Source organism: Melospiza melodia, chromosome 2 (assembly GCF_035770615.1).
Source record: "Melospiza melodia melodia isolate bMelMel2 chromosome 2, bMelMel2.pri, whole genome shotgun sequence".
In the NCBI taxonomy this organism is placed as follows: Eukaryota; Metazoa; Chordata; class Aves; order Passeriformes; family Passerellidae; genus Melospiza; species Melospiza melodia.
Window position 1 is genome coordinate 120,630,894 of NC_086195.1, and position 26,148 is coordinate 120,657,041.

The following is a 26,148-nucleotide window of genomic DNA, read 5'->3' on the forward strand; positions in this document are numbered from 1 at the left end:
TTTACTTAAGGTATTAATTCAAATAAATATAGAAATAAAATAGTGGTTGCTGTACATGTCTGCATACTTAATTCTGTAGAATGTATTATAAAATATAGTACCAGAAAAGTTCTGGGTAAGACAACTTATAATCTATCATCAAAAAAAATTTGCATTTAGACTTTTGGCTAATGTGTGTTCTGTTTATTTTCAGTTGCTGTGTGCACCCTGTCTTAAGATAGTTATTTAGAAGTTCTAGCATAGGAATAGAAAACTCTGCTTCTTTTCATTCTGAAGTAAAAATCTGACAATAGAATTTGATGAGCATGATACAACATTAGGTTAACCTTCAGGAAAAGTAAGCAAGAAAATAATGGAAAATATGTTAACTAAGTCATTCTTACAGGTCCAATATACATATGTTACTTGAGAAAAGCATTAAATGCAAAGCTCTGTTGTCAGTGCTCATCACTTTTTCTCCTATTTGGTGTAATGCAAAAAAAGTCCAATGCTTTATTGTCTAGATTTCTGACACTTTGTAAATATTTTCTCTCTCTTTTTTTGACAGGCCAGTTGGAATGCCAAAAATGGAAAAAGTTTACCTACATAACCCTAGCTCAGAAGAAACAATTACATTAGTATCAATATCTGCTACAACATCACATTTTCATGCATCATTTTTCCAAAATAGGGTAAGTTATTTTACTTTCTCAAAATTAGCTTTTCTTCTTTCTCTCAAATCTGAATGGAAACTTCTCTAAAAGAGTGACTTACTGCAATAATTACATATCTAGAAGTATTAAATACTAAATACTGCAGTTCTTCATCTCATATTAGAGCAAATTTGAACTGAGCACAGAAACACAAGGAGTCCTGACTATGTTGGAAATATATAATTGATGATTTAACAGCAGATCTCCTTTGTTGCTGAAGTGAGTACATTTCCTCAGAGCACTTACAGAAACAGACTCTTCCTATAAATTTTCTGAATATTCTGAGTCATGTGAAGTAGTGTTAGTGTGCAGTAGTTACTCCAGTGTACTTAGAGCTGTAAGTAATTGTGATACAGGAACTTTCATGTTCAAAAGTGTGTTGTCAGCAGGGTTAACTGCTAACCACACTGCTGTGAAACTAGAGTCCTCTAGTTTCAGTTTTGTTTGCAGGGCCTGTGGCTTAGCAAGAGCCATGTTAATGTGAAAGAATTCAGAGAACCTGTCTGCGATGAGCAACCTGTTGCATTTATGGAAGTCTTGTAGCAGTTGCATTTCTCCAGTGACCTTTGAACTGTCAGTCTAAAATATTTTTGTGATAAGCTGAAGTCTAAATTCAGAATTCAGTACAAAAATTCAATTAAATGTGATCCTACAATAGATAATAGTTCGAAATTATTGCTATTTTTAGTAGTTTATGCATTCCATTTATTTGGAAGTTCTACTTTTTTCTTTCCAAATCTGCTGTTGACATTCTAATGTCAGTATTCCACAAAGGACACATGAGGATTTCTGCATCACAAAAACTATTGTTCATCTGCATGATGCAATTTATTCAGTAAACAGTTTTGCTTATCCCTCTGCTTGCTTGCTTTTGTTTTTTCCAGAAAATTCTTCCAGGAGGAAATACGTCCTTCGATGTAGTTTTCCTCGCAAGAGTAGTGGGAAATGTAGAGAACACTTTATTTATTAACACTTCTAATCATGGGGTATTTACTTATCAGGTAAGAGAATTACAGGCTTTTCAGAAAAGTGAAGTGTGAATCAGACAAAGCAGTGTCTATTATGAGATGCATAACCGTCCAAGGATACTTGCATAGTAGTAGTGGGTTGTTGGTTTTGAGGGATTTTTTTCCATCAACCCAGTTGAAGAAGTTTCCATCCCTGTTGTTTGTTGTAATGCAGATACACCATTGTAAGGATCAGTAAGGCAGTACTGTAAGCCAGATCAATGAAATTACATAGGATTTAAAATCCTTCCAATACCTTTATTGCATGTGTTATTTTAGTGGCTCATTGTAGGGATCTAGCTCATCTTTTAGCCTTTTACTTATCTGATCTGGTGGCAAGACAATGTTATTCATTAAGCTGGCAAAAAATTACTCACTGGAGATTCAGAAAGATAATTCAGACAGGTGAGAGAGACCAATAAGTGAAAAATGAGAGAAATCCTCTTGTTGAAAGAATATAGCTCTTACCATGACAATGTTTTGCAAACAAAACCAACAAAAATGCTTCCCAGTATAGATAGTTTCATAATGATATGATTAAAGGCACCTTTCCTATTTCTTTAGCCTTTAGCTGGTATCTATCTATGGCACTCTATTCTAGAGGGTCAGAAAAAAAGGTGGCTTTTTGATTATCTGTTTTTCACTGTATGTGTATATAGGAGTAATTAGCAGAAATTAGGAATAGCCTTTAGCTGCAAACTAAACCAGTTTCTTTATTTCAGAGCTTTAGTATGATACTGGTTTTAAAGAATTAATCATAAGTATTCTATAATCAAAAAGACTTTATGGTGGATTGCTGAAATGGGTGGGCATGTTAGGCTCTGTAACAATTACATACAGCTATTTGTGTTTCTTTTTCCGAACCAGGTGTTTGGCATTGGAGTTCCGAACCCCTATCGATTGCGCCCATTTATTGGGGCACGAGTTCCTGTAAATAGCAGTTTCTCTCCTATAATAAATATCCATAACCCTCACAGTGAACCTTTGCAGGTGAGCATAAGAGAAAAATCATTAAATGCTTGTTTATGGTATTAAACGGAAATTTTGTTTATTTTGGTACTACTTAAAATTCTGTTTGAACTTTAGAGCTATTTGAGGTCATGTATTTCATATTACAAGATTTTTTTTTCCTGCTCAAATGCAAATCAGTTCTAGACATTTTAGATTATAGTTGCAGATCTCTTAATTTCCTAAATTGAGATTTTCCAGAGAAATTTCAATTTTTAAAAGGCTTGTTATTACTGAAAAATAAAGATTTAAACTTCACTAGTAATTAGGAGAAATACTGAAGCAACAGATCTTTTAATCCAGTGATGCCTCTTAGCTTTATTCTGTCTGGTTTGCACAGCATACAGTGTTGTTTCAGTATACTCCAGTATGTAATCTTGGAAACTATTCTGGTGTTTGAGCAGGATTGATGTCTTTAGCTAACCAAATTCTGATTCCGTTAAGTGATTCACAAACAGTAAAATGCTCTAGAAATCACATAACGTGTATCACTAGCAAGTGGCTGCATCAGCATTGAAGTGAATTTGTAAGGTATTCCAGTGATCAAGTAGTCACTAACCTATGCCATCGCCCATGATAATACCTGATAAGTAAACAGGATCCCTTTAAGGTTGAGTGCTGACATTTTCCTGTTGTCTACCTCAGGTGGTAGAAATGTATTCCAGTGGAGGTGATCTCCATTTAGAGCTTCCAACGGGTCAGCAGGGAGGTACAAGAAAGCTGTGGGTGAGTAGTCATGTCTTGCAGCATTCATTGTATTTGTTTGGGAGGTTTTGTTTTGATGTGAACTTAGGCTTTGGGTTTTGGGTTTTTTTTACTAATGTTGTGTCTTGTCATATAATCATTTAAAATACCCCATAAAAATGGAAACAGTAGCAGGGTCTGTTAATATTATGGTAGTAGGAGTTGAATGAAAAGTTTAATTAAGATAAGCCATATGCATTGAGCTGTGCTGTTTTGAAATGTGAAGAATAAAATGATTCCCATTAGAATGAATTACACCTACCTGAGCTTTCTGTCCTGGAGACCTGTGAGCTGGATCTAACCCACAGTAAAATAATATACATCTTTTTCTGTTTGGTTTGCTGGTTAGGTTTTTTTTTTTTAATTTGTCTTGGCTTTTTTGGTGGTGCTGGGATTTTTTAACTTATAAAGTCCTTCCTGCAAATTACTATGAATGCACACATGGGTCGAAAATTAAGCTAAACAAACTTAGGGAAGAAAAATCTATTATGGACTACTAAATAAAACAGCAGTGTGTGTAGCTGAAGTAAATCCCTAGATCATGTGTTGAGAGTGGCTGGAAACTGTTCTGGGAAATACTCCTACATGCATACCCTGCAGCTACTCCCTACTCATCATGTCTGCTGCTAGAGACAAGATAGTGGATTGGATGGACTTGTGGTCTGGCTCATTAAATCTGGTTTGAAGTAACACATACTGATATCTTTAAGTGAAATAAAATTTAGAAGCATCCTGAAGGTACAGTTCTTGGCTGAATGCTGTATGTCACACCATTGGTATTGTCCAGCTAGATACAAAACCTATTTTCCTTTTCAGTTGGAATTACTTGAGTTTTTGATGACTGGTTTCTGGTCTAGGAGAGACTTCAGAGCCATTGCGCTCCTAAGTTTGTCTCTTGTTCAAGTGCATCATTACAGTAATGTGACAGTTATATTTGTTTTAGGAGAGTATTTCCAAGTGAGTTACAAAGGACAATCACAATTTTTAATTCTTCTATTTTCTGGAGAAAGTCCATTAGAATGGCAGTATTTTAGTTTTAGGTACAAAAGTTGCAAGGAAATAAGTATTAACACAGATTACAACGTTTTAAAAAAGGCAGTGGAAACAGATACCGAGGGTTAGATGTTCACATGAAAATGGATTTTAAAACATTATTGTCCTAATGTTTTTACACTGCTTTGGTTAAATTGCATTGCTTCTAAAGATAGCCCCTTCCTGGTTGTCAGGAGAACTCAGGGGGGATGTTTTTCAGAGCATGAAGCTTTTTGGCTTCCCTTGCCCAGGTTGCCAGTTAAAGCAGTGATGACTCACATGTGAAAGCTTCCAGTGTCTGGCAAGGACTGATCCTCTTGTTTCCTCTATCCATCCATTTTCATACCCATTGATATGCATTTTCACATAACCATTGGTATTTCAAAACAATAAGGCAGCTTTAAGAAATCAAACCAGTAGGAGGAAACACACAGATACATCATTGTATTGGTTATGTGAAGAGCAGTACTGCAGTTAGAAAAGCTTCAAAGCAGCAGAAATTACTTGAGATATGGTGATGATACTTTGACATATGGATATACATAATTGTATAAAATTGTTCTGATGCCAAATGTTTGAATGATTGGATGGAGCAGTCTGCACATGCAGGAGTATTTTTTGATCTGACCAGCTTTGGATCCCTAGTTACACATATGGAAGAGTCAGATCACATCCTTTGATACATTAATGAATGGCTGCATTATGTTGGGTCTGTAAAAACAGAACTTGCAATCTTCTTACTTTGATTTTCAACAGCTTTCAAAATATACATCTGCAGTCATTGTGCCTTAGAAAATTTCCAGTCAAGGTTTTCATCTTCTATTTAAAAACAAACACCAAGCAACCGATGAAAAATCCAATCCTCAGACCTTCTGTAATGTGATGAGGAAGACAGTCTGATGTTAGTATTTCAGCTGTAGTGCTGAAGTTAGTCTTGTGCTGCAGATGTGTTCAGAAAATACAGAAAGAGATGTCTTTCAAACACTGAATGCAGATTAGAACTGGCAGAACAGGCATGGTACAGGAACTGAAATTAGTTTTTTACTTTCTCTTGTAAATTACATGGTGACTAATAAACATGAAGCTCTACAAGCTTCTAGCTGAATGGAGTTGTGCACTGGTTTAGTTTGTGTTTAGCACTGAAACTGTATGGTCTGTGTCTGCTTTGGAGAAAAAACAGTGTGGAAATTCAGTATTTGATATTACTGTCAACATTTTTTCTGACTATCTTTTGTTTATTGCCAGATTCTGCTAATGTAGTCTACTGTCTTTTTTACCACAATTTGAATACATAAGACTTAGAATCCTAGAATTGTTAACTTAATCAAATGGGACATGAAAGTTCTCTTGCATATACCTAATTTTAATCAGTGTCATATTAGATGATTACAACTATCCTTTATAAATTTAATGGGAATTTTGGTTATATGAAGCCTGTCTCTTCCTGCTATTGTAGCTTTTTCTCTTAACACAATTATATTCAATGCTTCTATTGTAATTATTTGGTGTGTGACAGCTTTTTTTGTAATTACTGCACTCTCATAGATATGCTTTGGTTATTTATCAGGAAATACCTCCCTATGAAACAAAAGGAGTGATGAGAGCCAGCTTTTCTTCAAGAGAAGCAGATAATCATACAGCCTTCATTAGAATAAAAACAAATGCCTCAGACAACACAGAAGTTATTATTCTGCCTGTTGAAGTAGAAGTTACAACAGGTTTGTGAAAGAGTGGTTGGGGTTTGGTTGATTTTTGGGTTTGTTTCGTGTTTTGGTTGGTTTTTTTTTTCTATTATTCAAATTAATTAACTCTTAGTATAATAAGAAAATTGTAATTTTATTTTTTCTTTTAAGCACCAGGAATCTATTCATCAACAGAAATGCTAGATTTTGGTACACTACGAACACAAGGTAAACCAGTCTTCAGTTCTCAAAGTATTGATCAGGAATAGGGTGGGGAGGGGAAAGCCCAGTACCTTTGTCCTGTTCAGGGTTGCTTGTGGAATGATGCTTTTAAAAAGACAGATTACAACAGTGGGTCACAATAGTGCACAGATGCAAGAGTACTTGGGGTGTGTACAAGCAAGCAGTGGTTTGCACACCAGGTTGTAAGTTCAGTAGTAAGATTAATGTTACACAGTTGCACATAGGTTAGTCTGAAAAGCATTTCAGTTCAATTAGTTTGTGAACTTGTGAAAATTGCTTCACTTCTAAGTCTTAATAATTTTCAGACGGGGAGAAGTGAAGGTGGGCAAACTTGATCAAATGTTTTATGATAGGATCTTTTTTTAATTGCCTCTAACATATTTGGGCTTAACATTTAACATTAATGTTGTTTAGTGTTAAAAAAGAAGTAAAAATACTAGTGATCAGAAAGTAGTAAAGCTAGAGATATTTTTTGAAACTGTAAGAGGGATTTATTGCTGACAAAAGTCAGTATTTATCTTCTGTTCAATTAAAAAAAGATAGTTTCTGAAGAACTTTTCCATGCTACTTCTGAAACATGTAAAGTTTTTCAAGTAAGAGTAATTTCTTCTGAACATGGTGCATCTGAAAAAGTCATTGATTATAGTATTTTTAGTCTGTTCACTTCTTAATGTGTTAGAAATATGAGTGGTAAGCTGAAGTATGTAATGCCTACTAATGCACAAAAAGGCAATTTTGTTGGGACTAACGATTTTGACTGGCTATTCTGTCGTGTTAGTATAACTTTTTAACACTGAACAATGGAGGTATATAAGAAACCAGCTAGTGTAAATGATTTTATATAAGATTCACATGTTAAAATAGCCTAATAGACAGGTGTGTTTTTTGTTCTTTAACAGATCTGCCAAAAATTTTAAATCTGCATTTATTAAATTCAGGAACAAAAGATGTGCCAATTACAGTAAGTTTCATTTCTTTCAATTTGAAACTTTCTACATGGATTTACTTTTTCTCATGAAAATTGATGATTCACAGGTTTACCATGTAGTGGTCAGAATTAGAAGCTGGGTGATGTGTGACTGAAAATGTTACTTAATAGCAGAGCAGATAATTTTTATGCATGTTAAAATTAATTTGCATCATAGTCTCCTTTGAATGCTCTGAACAGCAGTTTTAGGCTGTACCTGCAATATCTGAACCTTTGGAAACTTGAGAACGGTAATTCATGTTCAGTGGGTGAGATTAGTACAGTCTCTGTAAGATTCTTTGTCCTCATCACATTTACACATCAGTATATGAAGTGGTTCCCCAACATAATTTTTTAAGATAAGCCAAGAGTAGCTTTCACGAGCTGCCTGTAAAAATTACCCTTTTTTTCTTGAATTTATCTGCTTTGTTGCTTGAAATAACAAAAGAAGCCAAAGACTCTAGGGCCCTTTACAGTAAGACCACTGGAGCTGAAAGTGAAGTGCAGCCAGCTTCAGAATTGTAGAAATGTGGATTTTCTACTTCCTGTTTTTACTTCAGAAATTCAGTCCTAGTCTGGTAGTCCGCCTTTGTTCATTCATGCCTTCTTCCTGTGTGATTTTTCTCATTGCCCACTATTTTTCTCACTTCCTCCTTCTTCCCTTCCTGTCTTCCTTCTTTTCCAGATTTAGTTGTGTAGCTAGCTATACCTTGTCCCAGTGCACTTCAAAAAGTGTTGAAGTGTTGAAAAGGAAGCAGAGGAGCCAAAAGAATGACTGAAGGATTGGCAAAGGTTCCTTACTCAGATTTTGGAGAGCATCTCTGTGTTTATAAAGCTTGAAGCTGCAACTATGAGGAAGAGTGTTTTAATAGTAGAGATCTAGCAAAATCTTAAGATACTGGAAGATAAGTTTTCACGGTGACAATAGACCATTGCAGTGCTTGCTAAGGTGTTATTCACTAATAATTTTCAAGACAAAAGACTCTTACAGTATACTGCAAAAAGATTCTTTTTCATTGAGGTCCTGATGCTTATTACAACAATGAGGTCAGGTGATCCTATAAGAATCATGGCTTTGTAAGCTATGGCACAACTTCCATAGAGAGTTTTAAAAACCAAAAAGACCTGTGTAGGTACATGATTTTTGCATTGAGAGGGTTGGTAAATTCAATAAATTATTTTTCCAGCTGTACTTGCAAGTTTGTTTTATATTTGACAGTTCACTTGTTGGTTGGGTTTATTATTTTTTTTAAAGCGTGTAATATGCTTGCTGTGTACAATGCAAATAACCACATTTTCAGACCATCAGTATCATTTCTAATATCTACCTGGTTGTGTGGTGCCTAATTCATACTCCTCCATTTAAAAAAAGACCCAAGCCCATCCATTTTTTTTAAGCTAGTGTCTTTGGACTATGGGCTGTAAACCATAAATACCAATCTAATGGAAGGCTATTACTTGATAACCTTTATACATATAATGACAAAACTTTTCCAGAGAAATAATTTTTTTACTGTGTGTCAAAGCAGTTGATTTGGTATTTTTAAAGCCTTGGGGACTCACTTTTGCAAGGAGAAAGCTACCACACAAGTCCAGACATGATGTGTTTTTCAGTGTATCACATGGCACACTGAAAAACACATCAACTGACAATCACAAGTCAGTTGTTCTTTTCATTAAGGGACAGCTTTGTTGGGAAGTTTGTAAACTTTATAGCTTTTGAAACACTTGGTGAATTTCTACTGCTGTGCCAATCAATGAATTTCAAAGTGGAAAGCAAGAATAAAGAATTTCACCAAGAAGGGGCTTGGTGAATAACTTTTTTCTAGGAAAGCTTGACAAATAGACTTCTGACCCTTTAGAGCTAGTTTAAAAGTAGTGAGACAGACTGTGTGACAAATTTCATCTTAATGTCAGAAGAAAAGGCCAAGGCTATATTTAGCATATGTTTAAGCTGGGTGCTGGAGGAGCTAAATATCTTCAGGTCATCAGTGTGTGAGAGACTGCTAGTACTGTTGCCAGACTTGTTGTTGTTCTGCCTTCAAGCACTTAGTCATGCTGTGGTCCAGCAAACTGGTTGAGGATGATAACAGCAAGCAAATAATTTTCAAGTTTTAAAACTACTTATAATATCTCCCTCATTTTCTAGGATTTGTTCCATTATTAAGGATAGTAATGCTTATTTCATGACTGGATAAACTAGTCATGCTGCAACAATTAACCCATTCTGTCAAAAATCTGGTAAATGTAGATTGTTGAACACCTGTTTTATCCATTCTCTATAATGTAAATTTGGTGTTTCCTTATGGCACTTTAAGCCTGTTTTACTGCTGAAAGCAAAGGGATACTTCAAAATTTGAGGTCCTGATCATATTTGATGCCTGAGAGCCAGGAACTTCAGGACAGCCTTAGTGAAGCTGAATTGTATCAGTTTGAAAACAAAAGTGTTTGTGTAAGAAAGTATTATGTTCTGTCCCAACTTAAGAATAGGGGTTAATTTCTCGTAGCAATCTGCAAGAAGTAGTTTGCTTCTGTGTTGTGTTTTCACATTTAGGTGTATGCATCTCAAAATTATCAAGGAATACAGTAGCTTGTTCCATGTACTGGATGATTCTTTATGGAGAAGGTGAACTTTAATTAGTTAGGTGTTTCTCTGTTTAAACACAAGGCCAAGAAATTTCTGACAGTTGTGTCTGTAAAAGAGAATAAAGCAGTTCAGACATGGTTCTGACACTAATGGAACGAGCCTTTATCTGCTACCTGTAGCCACAGGGCTTTTTTGTCCATGCTAGGTGGGCAAGACAAAACTAGGCCTAGGAGCCTTCTGACTGGTAAACATTATAGATGAACACGAGCCAGTCTTCCAGCCCATACTCTTCAGTTTATTAGAATACATGTATCCCAAGTGTCCTTAAACCTTCAAAGTCTTTCTCAAGAACTCCTGTAAAAGCAGAAAGTTTTAGCCCCTCTTTGTGTCCTTTAGCACATTTAAGATCTTAATTTTCTGCAGTTATGCTAAATATTGAATGTGTCTTCACAGAGCAGGGTCAGGAGTCTTGAGTGGGTCATTCTGTGGGAGAGCCCCGTGTTACTGATGTATGTCTATTTAAAATTATTCTTCCCTACAAAAGTTGCTGTTAGGAATTTTTCTGAGAAAATTGGTGGTATTACATTCTTGATGGAACTTGTTTTGATGATGGTTTTTAATGCATATTTCAGGACAGACTCTACTTGAGCTTTATTTGAAATAGGTTGAAATTTGAGGAAATTTGAAAGGATACCTAAAGGATGTTTGTTTTTCCCTAGTTGTCTTAATTTTGTATTTCTTTTTATAACATTTAATCAAGCAACAAATGGGAAATGTGTATTATGTAGTTCAGAAATTTTCAACAAAACAGTGTAAATTCCTTCCTTAACTAAATTCACCAGCTGTAGACATTCTGAGTAAATACATCTAGGTTTGTTTCACTTGTAGTTTGAGAGATGCACCTCTGAAACCTGCCTTTTTTTTTTTTTGTAACAGGCTGTCCTTTTGAATACTTCCAGTTTGATTTACTAGATGAAAATCAGCATTATTTCAAACCAGTTATTAAAGAAAGCATTTTGCATAAAAAGAGCTTCTGAAAATATTTATTGTCTCTGTCATCCAGAAGTTGTGAACTTTATGACAGCTTTGATTTCATCTACCTTAGGAGGGTTTTTTTTTAAAGAAAATTGAGATAATTATTAATTGACTTATGAAAAGAAATACCAAATATCTGCACCCCATGTATGCAGATATGGTGGTGGACAAAGGTCAGTGCTATAAATCCAAAATACAAAACCTCTGCTTGAGTTAACAGAGATTATTCATTAGCTGCAGGAGTAGTGCTGCTTGTTCCCACTAAAGATCATGTGGTCTGCAGAACTAAGTTATTTATGCACACTTGTATGGCTTTAATTTACAATCAAGGACAGCTTGGCTTGGAAGAGCTGTAATTGGTTCGTGCCACTAGCTGTCTGCCTTCCTCCCTGACCAAGAAAGGCTCAGCTGCTTATTAAACAGGTGCTAAACCTCTGCAGCCCAGCAGAAGGTAAGGCAGCACTCATTTCAGTTTTCTTAATGCAGCATCCTGTGATTTGCTGTGGCTTAACAGCTGCTATGTGAGCAGCTGATCTGTTCTTAAAGCAGGAGGAGACAGCTGGGGAGGAAGAATCATGGCAGCCATCCTAATTTTAAGCAAAACAAGAATAAGAGCATTTAAATGCTTCATGCCCCGCTTCTCCATGGAATCTAGATGGTTTGCTGGCAATCTCTGTAGAGTCTTCAGATGACATGGAATCCCTTATCCTGCTGCACAGCAATGAGTACCTCTACAAATCAGCTCTGGCTATTGACTGACGCAATAGCTCTTCCAGTGATGGCCATTTACCTTTTCTCTTTAGTTTAAAACAGTAAATCCTCAGATGTAAAGGGTGACCTTGTAAGGTGTTAGTGTAGAACGAGTGTCATCACAGATCTACAAAATGTTTCTCTATACAGTTAGTTATTTTTTTCTCTGCAGACTTAGCATGGGATTAGAGACAAGGGAGATGTCTGTATCCTCTCTGGTAGTTGCACAAGTCATTTAACAGCTTTGTTAGTGAGTGCACCAGAAACAAATGTCCTAGCTATTGTAGCCCTGCAGCATTAAGAACAAAAATTAAATCCTAATTTAAATAAGGTTTGGTTTCTGTTTTATTAATATGTTTCTGACCATACTGCCACTTAATTCAACATCCCCAAGGAGAACTCACTGTTTCCTACTTTCCAGTATATTGACTGAGTAATTTGTAGGACCTGAAAAAAATTCTAAAACCACTTGTAATGCTGCTTTCTTACAGGAAAGACAGACCTGCAAGAGCTTGACCAAATGTAGTTGCAGTTTTATCACTGTGAAAGGTTTCACAGCATGTTAGCAATGATTATTTACAGATGCTTCATATTTTGTTTGCAGAGTGTTAGACCTACACCACAGAACGAAGCGATAACAGTATATTTCAAGCCCGTTACGTTAAAAGCCTCTGAAAGTAAATATACCAAAGTTGCAAGCATTAGCTTTGATGGTAAGTACTGCTCCTCTCTTCTTAGAACTTGTCAAGTGCTTCCGGAAACTTACTGAAGTTTCATCGATTATTTTCACTATCTAAACAAAAAACTGTTCATAATTTTGAGAAGAAAATGGGGTTTTCCTACCTGGAAAAGGCCTACAGTTCTTCTGAACTTCAGTTATTTCTGAAAGGATTGTCTTTGTTTATGATGAACAAGTATCTTATCAACTGGTAAATACAGATGAGAAGATATTCTTAATTTTTCTAATAAACATAACTGTATTCTTATGTTAAGGCCCTGGTTATTTAAATGTATGTTTGTTTTAAGCAGACATTTGTTTTTGAGAAATCCTAACAAACAAGGTAACAAGTACAAGTTACTCCTGGGGAAATTTCAATTAGATACAAGAAGAAAATTTTTCACAATGAAAACAATTAGCCATTGAAATAATCTCCCCAAGATGGGGTGGATTCTGCAGTGTTGGGTGCTTATAATCAATCTGGCCAGGGTGCTGAGACATCCTGTTTAAACTGTACTTCTGCCAGGAAAGGTTGGACCAAGGGGTCCTTGAGGTCTCCTTCAACCTGGTATTCTGTGATTTTTCTCCTACATACTGTGACTTTAAATACTATGCTGACACTTTGTAGAAAGGCACCTCTGTTTTTATAGAGATTTTAATCAACTGTTAAAATGGTGGTGACTACTCAGATGATACTGCTTTAAGATACTAGTTGGTGCTCTAAGTCTTTCTGCCTGGATTGCTTAAAAATGGAATCTTACACATGAAATAGTTGTGGTAGACATAATTTTAGAAGTTGCATAGAAAAAGATGAAAGAATTGATTTTTATTACCATTTATGGATTAGCACTTTAGAAATTTAATAGCTCATGGTTTCTAAAACAAGTGAAGTACATTTTAGCTTATAATTCTGAAAGAGATGAATTCTGTCAATCTAAGGTGATAATACATTCAGATTTTGAAGCTGGTGGGAATTGTTATATGAGGGCCTACTGGCTAACATATGGTGCATCTCAGAAGGAATGGTGGTTCCTGGGAAAAATACCCAGTTAAGCTGCTTAATGTGTTTAAGGAATTGACTTGATGAATTCTTATCAGTGAAGCAGCCAGCCCTAAATGTATGCAATTTCAGCTGTCCTAATTACATGCAGGGGCTTTAGGGGCTTGGTGGCTTCTCTTAATTAGTATTTGAATACCTTGAGTTTTTTTTTTTTTCTGGCACTACCTCTACCAGGCTGCCATTACTTGTTCTGTGATCTTGGAGCAGATCTGTGAGCATCACTCTTGGTGCTTGTGTAGTTTAAGTTCTTACATGGATTCTACTTATCTTTTTGCAACATTTAGTTTGTCTTTCATTTCTTCATTATTAAGATTCTCTCTACTGCTAATTCTAATTGAGGGGCCCAGCAGTCTCAAGCTTCTGTTCTGTTAGGAGAGGGATAGTTTTATTCCGTATTCTTAGTGGAGACTTCAGTTCATCTGGATACAAATGATCCTCTGGACATGTTCAGGTTATTTATATGACAGCAACAATCAGGCTTCCCTATTGTAGAAAAGCTTAGTAAATTGGGCAGGTCATCTAACTGGTGTTAAATGGGAAGATTTCAGAATTGGGAGCTCTTGTTTCATAGACTTTACACCATGTCAGTTTGGTTATTGAAATTCCCTTAAGCTCCACTTTTTTCCTTCCACGGTTATTAATTTCTGGGCTAGCTCTGTGGTTTTATTCTTCCACTCATTCTAGTATAACCTAATAGATCAATTTTTGTCAGCTTAAAAAAACTTACATTCTTGTGTGTGCAGCATCAAAAGCAAAAAGAGCATCACAGTCTTCTGGGAAAATAACTGTTAAAGCAAAAGAGAAGAGCTATTCCAAACTTGAAATACCGTATCAAGCAGAAGTGTTGGATGGGTAAGCTTCCAGTAACTGAACATAGTTCAAAAACTAAATGCTCTAAATTAGAGGGGATTATTCCTGTTTGTAAACAAATTGATGTAGTAGTCTTAGCCATTAGTAAGTTGGTTTCAAGGCTTGAGTTAGAATTGATCTTAGTGAGTTGTTTGTCAGAGCAGGTGAAGACTGCAGATGAGACATTTTAAAAATGCAGTATTGAAAACATTTCTGCTTTTGCATTCACTGTTCTATTGCCATATGAAGGGTAGAGAAGGTGCTTTTGGTTTTAAGCAAAATTTTGGAAGAACGCTGTGTTTCCGTGGGTTTTGTTACTTATTTACTAAGTATGACTAAGTTGACTTTAAAAACATTTTGAATGAGGTGCTATTTTATCAACAGAACTGGCAGACTATTTTAACGGCCAACAAACTAAACCTTACCTTGTCACAACTTTGTGCTGCAGACACGTGATTTAGCTAATAAAAAGTACACATGATCTGCAAATTTTCTTAATACTTCAACACTTCCTTTTAGTTCCTCTATTATTCTGAGTTACATGTTTTCTTATCTTATTTGAATTACTTAGTTATTGATGTCCCTGTAGTGCTAATATAGTGCTAGTGATAATATAGTTTCACCATGCAGTGGGGTATGTATCTTTTTAGCTGTTTGAAATAATGAATTCTTTTCTTTGTGTAAGGAAAACACTTTGAGGAAAATCTTTATTTTCTTTACTCTGTTTTCTTTGGGTAGTTATTTAGGATTTGATCATGCTGCCACACTCTTTCACATCCGTGACAGTGCTGCTGATTCTGTGGAAAGACTGATCTATTTAACAAACACATTCAGTTTTGCAATCCTTATACATGATGTTGTGTTACCAGAAGAAGCAAAGCCAATGTTTAAAGTAAGTCCCATTTAAGTGAATGCTTTTACCTGTTTGTAAATGCTTAAATGTGGTACACTTTGTTCAGTTGTAACCTTGGTCTTCATTGTTCACTGATCTAGGTCCAGAACTTCAGTAAACCAGTCTTAATTCCACCCAATGAATCCAGATATATTTTTACACTTAATTTTATGCCTTCCACATCATCTGTTCACGTTGATAATAATATCCTACTTATCACCAATGCTTCTAAATTTCACCTACCTGTCCGAGCATACACGGGATTTCTTGATGTAAGTATTTTCCCTTTTTTTGGCAACTTCTGTGTAATTAGAGGCAGACTTCATAGACTCTTTAATTCTTTATTCTACTTCGGTGTCTGCTGAAAAATTCGGTTTTTTTTTCCCTTAAAGTCTTTAGTTTTACATAGGGAGTTTATTAATTTAGAATTTTGAGATTGTCATGATAGTGTTGTATTAAAATTATTAATGTGATTTTTAATGAGCTTACAGTTTGAGCACACTTTATATTTCACTTATGCTAAAATACTTTTATCAATCTTTCTAGTACTTTGTACTGTCACCAAAAAATGAGGAGCGATTTATAGATTTTGGCATATTGAGTGCAACAGAAGCTACCAGCATCTTATTTGCAGTCATCAACAGCAATCCAATAGAGGTGAGGATGCATTTATTTTTAGTTTATCTTTTAAAAAATTCACATCAGTGTTGTTACTGAAAACAATACCTTTTGTTCTTTTTAAGCTGGCTGTAAAAAGTTGGCATATTATAGGGGATGGTTTGGCCGTAGAACTTCTAACAACTGAAAAGGGAAACAGAACAACAATAATTGCAAACCACCACGAACTACAAAATGCTACTGCATCTGATCAGTCTTCAGTAAGTAAACCTTTGAATCCATTGCTTTAAAGCTAGATATAGGAGGGGAGAAAAGAGACAAACCTCTGCAAGTTCTTTCAGTTTCATTTTAGCAGAGGAGAGATAAGAATTCTTAATTTTTGTCTGAACTTGAGTATGATAAAGCATGTAGGCTTCCTAAATTTATTTTAAGGAGCAGCATTATATTTACCCTTTCCAAACCTAATCAATCTCAATACCCTCATGATGCTTGTTGTTAATCTGGGATAAGTGGAAATTTATCACCACAAGGGAATGTATAATTTTTGTGTTAGTCATTTATGTATATGAACTCGTTGTTTATCACTGACAGTAGTTTTAAATGGATTTTGAGTCTGGTTTTAGTGAACTTTCTTTTTGTTTAATGGAATACATTGGTGACTTTTTCTACCATTTACAGGTGATACTTGCATCAGGCTATTATGCAGTGTTCAGAGTAAATCTAATAGCGAAGGAACTGGAAGGAATTCATGATGGAGCTGTACAAATCTCAACAGATTATGAGGTATATTTACTGTATAATAAATGGGTATTGCCCAAAAGATATGTTTAGTTCTTTAAGTGTTGTTTTAGTGGACAGACTGTAGCATGAGTTGAGGTTAGAAGGGAACTCCAGAGGTCAGGTTATCTTTGCAAGTTAACCCTGCATCATACAACAGAAGGGTTACTTAGGCTTTTATTATGATTTTTGTCTGGCTTTCAGAAATATCCATTTCAATCTGACCTAATGCTTTGCAGTTTGGGTTCTTCAGTGACATGACACATCCTCAAAGCATCAATGCATGGATCTTGGGGCATGTCATGCACTGACAATGTGCTTCTCCACGTTATCAGTTACTGAAACAAAGCTGTAATATCAACCATTTTTTGTCAAAATGCTATGTGAAAACTGTTTTGGAGAGTCATAGAATCATTAAGGTTTAAAAAGACTGGATACCCCCATGCCCACTAGACCATACTGCAGCTTGCCACAGTTTGCTGGCAGTTGATAAAACAGAATCCTTGCACTGATTATTATGGAAGAGAACAACTGGTTGCCTCAACTTGATGTGCCTTGTTTTTGCAGGAGACAGAGTCTAATGAATAATGCAATCTGTATTTAATATCTTTTTGTGATATATGGAAAAAAAAACCCAAATGTGACTCTGTGCTTATGAGGTCAGGAAATTATATCACTGATTGTGTAGTTCTGATGGTGCTATAAAAAATGAGAAATTCCCAAATTCTGGCAGTTATTGGAGATTTTAAGCTTTCTTGTATTATATCCACACATGTATGTGACCTTTCAGCTACAGATTCTGAAGCATTTTATTTTCTTGCTTGTTACAAGTTAGTCTACTTGTATTGGTACTTGAATCTCATTGCCATCCCTTCCAGCTACTTTTTCAATGTGGTCTCAAGGTATTACAATAACACCATGTTTTGAGAAGCTGGGTGTATTTTCTTCCCTCAGTTGCTTTAAAGATGTTACTGTCCTGTTTTCCAGCAAAGTAAGCCCCATTCAAATGAGGCCTATATAATATCCCATTGGGGAGCTTATGTTTTCAGTATGCTTTTCTGTTCCATGTAGAAAGGAAGTGAGGAGTGCTTCCTGACATTATACTGTGACTGTTCAGAATATGATGATGGGTTGAAATCTTAATTCATGTCTTCATGTTTTAAATGTCTGTATAATCTTAGACTACATTAATTGTAGAATTTCAGGGTTTTGTTATTCTATGCAATTTAAAAGTGGAAGAGGATTTAAAAGCTGGAAATGTAAGGAGTTTTTTTCTAATTTTTTTCTTGGGGTTTTTTTTTGTCCAGATTTTAACTATACCAGTGAAGGCTGTGATTGCTGTAGGCTCATTGACCTGCTCCCCAAAACATGTTTTTCTTCCACCTTCTTTTCCGGTAAGAGAGTTAGGATTAAATTTTTACCTTCTGTGTTTGTCTTTATATGCCCTTTTCAAGGGAGACCACTGTCCTGAATTCTATGTCAAATTGCTGGGGAGATTGTGCTACTGAACTGTTAGGATCAGTTTGTCATTATTTTGGGGGTTGTTTGGGATTTTTCTGCTATGTGTTCCAAGCATGAGTTCTCCTCAACAGCCCACTTGAATGGGATCTTGGAATACTCATGTAATGGGATAGATCTCATCAGAGGAAGATAGGTCAGTCAGCAGGACTTCAGGACTGAATGATTGCTGCAATTGCCACATATTCCATCTTCCTTCTGATCTCCTGTGTCACAAATTCTTTTGAAGTCTTTTGCTACTCTTGAGGTCAAACAGTCGTGCCTACAGTTGCAAAGATCACTTGTTGTTTCTTATCTTTAAGATCTATTTTGGTTTTTTTACTATATAGACTCACCATTATATGGATACTTATTACACTGAGTGCCACATCTAAAACTTCATTTTTACCTACTTTATAAGCTTTTGATAAGTTAAAATTGCTTAACGATTCAGTTCCCTTTCATTCACTGGACATAAAGCAGTTTCTATATTCTCTATCTGAATCTACTAGAATTATTGAAATGATTGTTATGATTATGAAGAAGAATTCATGTGAAGAATATCCCTTTTGAGTGCCACATAAAAATATTTTGTTCTATGTTGGACCATAAAGAAGTAATATTTTTTTTAGTCTCCTTTGAGTTTGTTCTAGCTGAAATGGCTAAAGAGCTTCTCAGTATTTCATAGTAATATGCCCACAGTCTTGTCAGCTTGATTTTTGGGGGAGGGCCTCTGTTTTTTTTGTTTGATTATTGTTTGTGAGCTTTTTTGCTTTGGCTGTGCAATTTTTTGGGGGGGAGGGTTCTTTGTTTTTATTTGGGGGAGTTTTGTTTGTTTTGTTTATTTCCTTTTGCTTTATTTTCTTTTGGCAGATAATACTTCTTATAGCACCTGTGTTTCTCAGACATAGCTTTTCTGCTGTCATTATTCTTTCTCTTCCCTAGATTACTGTGATTTTTATTGTCTTCATACTTCTTTTCTAGTAACGTTTTCAGACAATTATTCTTTCAGGGGATCTTTGGCCTCCTGCATTTTGTTTGGGAGTATAGATTTGGATATAATTATCACTTTTGACAAGATTATATACTGTTTAGTGTATTCAAGCCCCAAGCTTTTCAGAACAGTCAGCTTCACATTCTACTTCCATTTGTTGATCACTTAGCTCTTTATATTTGAGAACATAAAATACTTAGTTTTACTTTTATTTTCTTGGAATAATTTCAAACTAAACTTATGCTCACTTACTTCATGCTACTCTAACATTTAGTTCGTCTGTAATGCCTCTATTACTTATGAAAATAAGCCTAAAATAGCATCTTTTTGTTTCAGTGTTTGGTGGAGAAACTTGACAGCTACACCAGCCAGGAATAACTAGGTGCTACTATTTTAGTAACACATGCTTTTCAGTTCATACTTAGGATGTAATTTCCCTGCAGCTGCCTGGTTCCCAGAGCTGTCTGTCTGTTTATAGTTTTAGTGTATTTGTACCTAGGTGTGATTTCTGGTATTCTGTTGAAGGTTGTCAGCAATACACTGGCAGTGTGTACAGGTCTTGTAAAGGTCAGTGTCTTGATTTAAACCAATCTTAGCTCTGTTGACTTCTGCTTCATAGAGTCATCTTTGCCTCACAGTGCCACCTCTCAACTCTCCCCTGATCAAAGCTCATCTTTGAGGACCTCTATGCTAAATGGCATTGTTCTGTTTTTCTTATTACTGCTGAACAATTGTTTTCCCTTGTCTGTTGTTTCATGTCTAAATGCTGTGTAAAAGTCTTAGTAAAATACTATTTATTTGTTCTAGACACTTTAACAAACCTGTATCTTGTCCCATTGATGACAGTTTGTTACTCATAGGAATTCACAGATGAAGCTCAGATATATCTCCTAATTCAGTTTAGCAGGACTGTACTGTTAAGGATTTATTCTTGTACTTTCTTTCCCTCTGCAGTTACTTCTGTTGAGACTGTTGCAATATGTGACTGTTTCTGAGGCCACAGGCAAATTTTGAACCTGCAAAAGACCTCTCCCATGTCTCTACTTAAACTTAGACTTATTTTTTTTTAAAGTTTGAAGTATTGATTTAAGGGGAACAAGAAAAACATGTTCATTAAAAGATAGCCTTGGGTATTTATATTTGCTCAAACTGATTTTTTTTTTAACATAAATCTGGAGTCTCCCCAGTAGTCCTGAGTTGCACTTCTATCTGCTTTTGTTTCTGTTATTTGTTTCCTCTCTACATACCAGGGTTGAGTGTTGAGTTAAGGTGTAAAATATGACCATGGAATCATTGATTTACAACTGAGGCAGGGTAGAGCTTGAGCATTGTAAGGATTTTGATAATGACAATTAAACTAAATTTTCTGTGCTTAAAAGGTGAAATAATGTTTGACTCAGAAAAGCAGGCAGGCTGTAAAGGTGTGGGGAAAAAACTTCCTGGTTTTTTTCTTAAAGGTAGTTTTGGTGTGTTGTGTCTTAATTGCATTTGGGAGCAGGAAGAGGGTTTTAAAAGCTCTCTGTCACCTGTAGTTTTTGTGATTGTAGCTTCCCTTTACTCTTCCTTTCAGATTATTTTTAATTCTTAATGACTAATTACTATTTCTAATTTCCAGCAGTGATCTTTTACAAAAAGCCTGTTTCCCTTTAGTAATAGGAGGCTCAGCAAACTGAAGTTTTCTCTTGCCTTTCCTCTTCTGATATTTTTTATCGTGGTTTGATTAAAGAGAGCTGTTGTCTGTGCCCTTCCAAGATACTTCAGGTGTTCTTAATTTTCCAAGAAGGGTGAACTGTGCTTGGAAGCAGATGGAGTAAAAAATACAACTTCATAGAAACTTACTATCTTGAAGTGTTGCAAATGGCATTTCTTTAAGGTAGTGTAGTTAAAATTGCAGTTTAACATTTCAGCAGTGCTGTGGTCTTTGCCAGCCTGCATAAATAGATACATATGCTAGGGAAAAATGCATATCCTACAGACTTTTTTCCTTTTATTTTCCTTAGGGGAAAGTAGTTCACCAGAGCCTGAACATTATGAACTCCTTTTCTCAGAAAGTGAAAATACAGCACATACGGTCCCTCTCAGAAGATGTAAGGTTTTATTATAAGAGGCTAAGAAGTAATAAAGAAGATTTAGAGCCAGGAAAAAAATCAAAGGTTTGTTTATGTCTTATTTCTAAACATTTATAAGTTCTCTTTTCTATATAGCATATGTTAAGTTTCTGTGTTCAACAGAAATCTTCCCTCTTTTTTCTTTGGTCGTTAGATTTACTCTGCTGTTTAATTGATCAGCTCTTACATGTTTTGCAGATCGCAAATATTTATTTTGATCCTGGTTTACAGTGTGGAGATCACTGTTATGTAGGATTGCCTTTTCTATCTAAATGTAAGTAAAGTTCAACTTTCTAATGAAAATAATTTCAAATAAGTTTCTCCTTAAGTAATGATTTTACTTGAAGATTTATAAAACCACATTATTTCCTACAGCGGAATCTAAAGTTCAGCACAGCATAGCAATGCAAGAAGATGCATGGGATTCTGACTGGGATTTGCATGAGAATTTATTCAAAGAATGGACAGAAATAAAAGAGAACTCAAGCCATAGGTAAGTGTTATATTCCTGTTGTTTGCTCAGGCCTTGTCAGTACTAATTCTGTGATATGTGTGCTCTTATAGAATAAAAGGCTTCTTAATATTGCTGTGCTCTTTGAGAAGGTGCCAAAAAGGAATTGCTTGGCCTTCTCTGCAAAATCTTTAAAGAGAGCATTTAAAAAGTTAGAAAACAGTAATAATTTTCCCCAAATTAAAGAAAACATTGGCAGTTACTGTTCACTGAATTGCTGGGGTTCTTTACAAGATTGTAACATCAAGGCAGTTTCTACTTTGCAGAAATTTCCAAAACCAGATTATACTGGTTGTTCAGTATCCCTGCTTAAACAGTTTTAAAATAATATCCTCAATATCCCTTTTAAGATTTCATAAGGTTTTCTGTCATTACCATACCAGGATTTTTGCATTTCAGTGAATTACAAAATTTTCTGCTATTTTACCTTGAGAAAGATTAATGGTTGCTAATTAATATTTAGAAAAGTTTAACTCTGTAGACTGCTACATACCTTTTAAATACCTGCCTTCTCATAAGTAAAGTTGATTTAATGTCAAAGGGACACGAGTTAACATAAACAGCAAGAGTGTGTGTGTCTTTTGTGTTGATAGCATCCAGATTACCCTTTCAAAAAAGGCATGTGAAGAAACAAAATGTCTGTATGCAACTAAATAGAATAACAAAAGCATTCCTCCCTTATCACTTCTGTGTTATAATGGTGATATCCTGAGAAAATCTGATCTAAACAGAATCCTCTATTTAGCTGCACCAGTAACTTCCAAGAATGTTCTATTCCCTTCAGGAAGAGAGCAGTAAAGGAGAATGCTAAAGATTAGTTCTGAATAAGGAGTAGTTCTAACTTGAATATACAATGATTTAATATTATTTATTATATTTTAAAGTATTTATTACTTTTAAAGAGATTTAAAGTTACCCAGCTGTGCAAAGGAACATTCAGGGAAAGGAAAGAGAACTGAAAAGAGAGGTATTGTGACTTGGACATTTGGAATTTCTCCAAAATATTTCTCTGGGTTTGAAGCCTAGTATTTTGTTTCTTTTGCTGACTGGAGAGCTCAGTACTTTTAGTTTAGTTTCAAATTATGCTGGAGAACTTGTGGGAGAAGGGAACCCAAGTCTATTGTGGAGGTTGTTTAATAGCAAAGAACTTCATTCACTGATGGAAGTAACAGCTAGCACCAAGTATGACTTGTTCAGATTTGCTTTAGGTTTATTAGACAGAGGTGCAGGCATACAGTCTGTGCATCCATTGCATTTAGAGTAGATGTACTGATTTGCTGTACCTATGCAGGCAAAATTAATTTTCTGGATTGTAGATGCTATATTGGAGCTTGTCCTTTCTACTGTTTGTACCTTTGCAAATCATCAAATAGATTTTTTGGGCTATTTTTCTTACTGATCTGAATTTCAGTGATATTTGTTGCTGCAAAACATAAAAGTGAGTTTTATCACTGTTTCTCCAGACTGAATGCTGTATTTGAAGTGGACACAGATCTTCAGAAGAATGTTAGGTTGAAAATTACAGCAGAAATGTCCTGGCCCTCCATCCTTAGTTCACCACGCCATCTAAACTTCCCTCTTACCAACACAAACAGCTCATCAGTAAGTTATTTTAGTGATAGTATCATTTAAACAGCTATTTCTAATTGCATTAATGGTAATGTAAACTTATTTAAAATTCTTTCTGAATAGGAAGAAGAAATTTTTCTAGAAAATCCAGCTGATGCTCCTGTGTATGTTCAGTTTCTTCCAGTAGCTCTGTATTCCAACCCATCCACTTTTGTTGATAAGCTGTTGGAACGGTAAGTGTTGTTGTGCAACCCTTGGGGTGTACTCACTGGGCAGAGAAAATGCATTTTACAAGGAATGAATGCATGATATGGCAGTTGTGTTGGTAATTCATATTGGCCACCTCTAGAATTTGAATCATTAGACCAGTTGAGAGCTGAATCTATTGCCATTGAACACACATCTGTATTTTTTATTGAGCTGAAATGTGTTTATATTTCTTCCTTAACTTGACGTACAACAGGGGGGAAATAAGAAAAAATCAAGTGATGCTTTCAGATGCATGTTGGGCTACCATAGATACTTGATTTGTGCTAAAATCCATAAATGCAAGTATGTCATTACCTTCCCTGATCTGTGAGAAAGAAAAAATTGCAATTTCATTTCAGGTTTAATTTGAGTAAGCCAGCTAATTTCAATCAGAGGACTCTAGAGTTCCAGGTCTTCAGAAATTGTGTAAGTATTTCAATATATTCTTGGTAATTTTAAATTCAGGTTTGTTATTGTTTTAATAAGAGTTCAGTCAGACATGTCTTCAGGTATTAGTGTGGAAAATCTAATGTAAATATAATATCTGTTGGATATCAGGAAATCTGGAAAAGAAATATTCCTTCAAATGTAACTAATAAAGTGTCACTTTTTCTATATGCTTACATTATAATACAACTGTGGAAGTTACAGGAAAACTGCATTTTCTCTTTCTGGCAGGATTATTTTCTTCAGCATAGTGATTACTAGTTCTAAAATGAGCAACGAGCAAAGAATTGATTATTCCATTCTTTGTTGATTCTTTTAAGTGATTTGAGTATTGTGGTCTACTTTTAAGTGTGTGCATTTTCATATAGAACATGCCACCCACATCCTAAGCACTACCTTTTTTATCTGACTTGCCCCCTCCATTTGCAGTTTGTTTTAGATTACCATTTGATGCTTATTCAGTGTCTCAAGACAAATGGCAAACTTCTCCAAAATAGACTTCATTGAGTAGTTATTCTATTTTGTTTGCTTAACAATTGAAAATTCCGAGGAGAAAAAATATTTCATAATGGTTTGATACTAATTTAGTGTTCAAAATATATATTGTAAGAACTTCTGATCTTTTTCTTCCACTAGAACTTTATGAATCTACATGGGTGAAGTTTAGCTCAGTTCTGTTTTGTTGTATTGTTCTGCTTCTCCATTAACGCAAGCAGTTTACTAATAAGTAGGGAAATTCTTGTGCTATCAGAGTTTCTGGTTAGAAAAAACCAAACTATGTCATAGAGTAGTATCCTTTTTTAGAATAAGACCAATTTTCTAGCTAAAATAATACCTTTTCTATCAAATACATGTAAAAATGTCCTATTTTTTAAAGCCTTGCTTTGTTTGCTCCCCCCCCCCCTCCTTAAGGTCCAACCACTACAGACCACTGTGGGACTTACAAAGGGCTTGGCTCGTCATTCCATTTTAAGTCTAATATTAAAACCTGGTGAGAGAAAGTCTGTCAAAGTAAAGTTCACTCCAGCTCTTAATAAAACTGTTTCATCATTGATTGTAATCAGGTAAGAGATATTTCAAAAATAAGTGTGAGTTTTTCTCTGTTTTTCTGTTTATATGTATCATACTTGCAATCAGCTGACAAGAAACTATTGCTTTTACAAGAATAATTGTAGAATCCTATGTATCTGCAGAGAGGTTTAATGTAGTTGTGACATGTCTTAGAGTATTTTAACTGTATTCATATATATTCAGTGATGTAAATATATAAGCCGCTGTTATACTTACCACAGAATCACATAAGGGCTTGGTTTGGAAGGGACCTTTGAAAGACATTGACCCAATCCCCCCTGCAATACCAGGCACATCTTCAGGTCTCTCAAAGGTCTGTCTGATCTTGAATGTTTCCAGAGATGGGGCATCTACAACCTCTCTGGGCAATCTGTTCCAGTGTTTCAGTACCCTCACTGTAAAAAGTTTTTCCCCCTATATCTAATCTGAATCTATCATTTTAGTTTTAAAACCATCACTCCTTTTCTTGTCACTACAGGGCCTATTAAAAAAGGTTGTCCCCATCTTTCTCACAGGCTCCCCTTAAGTACAGGAGTTCCTGTGTGGTCACCAGGAAACTTTCTCTTCTCCAGGCTGAATAATGCCAGTTCTCTCAGCCTCTCCTCATAGCAGAAGTGCTCCATCCCTCTGATCATCCTGGTGCCTCTTGTCTAGACTTGTTCCAACAGGTCCATGTCCTTCCTGTGCTGGGACCCCAGAGCTGGACACAGCACCCCTTTTGGGGTCTCACCAGAGAATAGTGGGGCAGAATCCCCTTTCTCACCCTGCTGCCCACACTGCTTTGGATGCAGCCCAGGGTGTGATTGGCTTTCTGGGCTGTGAGTGCTCATTGCTGGGTCATGTTCAGCCTCTCACCCACCAACACATGGATACTTCATTTCTGAAATACATTCTACACTGTCTTCAAAGAAGGGTCTCTGGTTAGAGATGCCCGTTGCAAGATAAAGCTACAGTGCAAGTTCAGTCTTTCTAATAAAGAGCATTGAGTTCACTTTTGTGTCAGATATGATGCCTTACTAAGAGATACAGATTTTAACTAGT

General features: G+C 35.6%; 1 protein-coding gene across 1 annotated transcript in view; it reads left to right on the top strand.

The window, feature by feature from the left end:
• Positions 1–26,148, top strand: part of TMEM131 (transmembrane protein 131) — a 93,535-nt gene that overhangs the window by 46,306 nt on the left and 21,081 nt on the right. Inside the window, 22 exon segments of the mRNA XM_063149742.1 lie at positions 548–671; positions 1,577–1,693; positions 2,567–2,689; positions 3,353–3,433; positions 6,051–6,201; positions 6,337–6,393; positions 7,308–7,369; positions 12,352–12,460; positions 14,269–14,377; positions 15,113–15,266; positions 15,368–15,538; positions 15,813–15,923; positions 16,010–16,144; positions 16,563–16,667; positions 17,969–18,055; positions 21,153–21,305; positions 21,459–21,534; positions 21,636–21,753; positions 23,235–23,373; positions 23,464–23,573; positions 23,949–24,015; positions 24,949–25,100. Of these exon segments, the coding sequence (XP_063005812.1) occupies positions 548–671; positions 1,577–1,693; positions 2,567–2,689; positions 3,353–3,433; positions 6,051–6,201; positions 6,337–6,393; positions 7,308–7,369; positions 12,352–12,460; positions 14,269–14,377; positions 15,113–15,266; positions 15,368–15,538; positions 15,813–15,923; positions 16,010–16,144; positions 16,563–16,667; positions 17,969–18,055; positions 21,153–21,305; positions 21,459–21,534; positions 21,636–21,753; positions 23,235–23,373; positions 23,464–23,573; positions 23,949–24,015; positions 24,949–25,100 (2,511 nt within the window).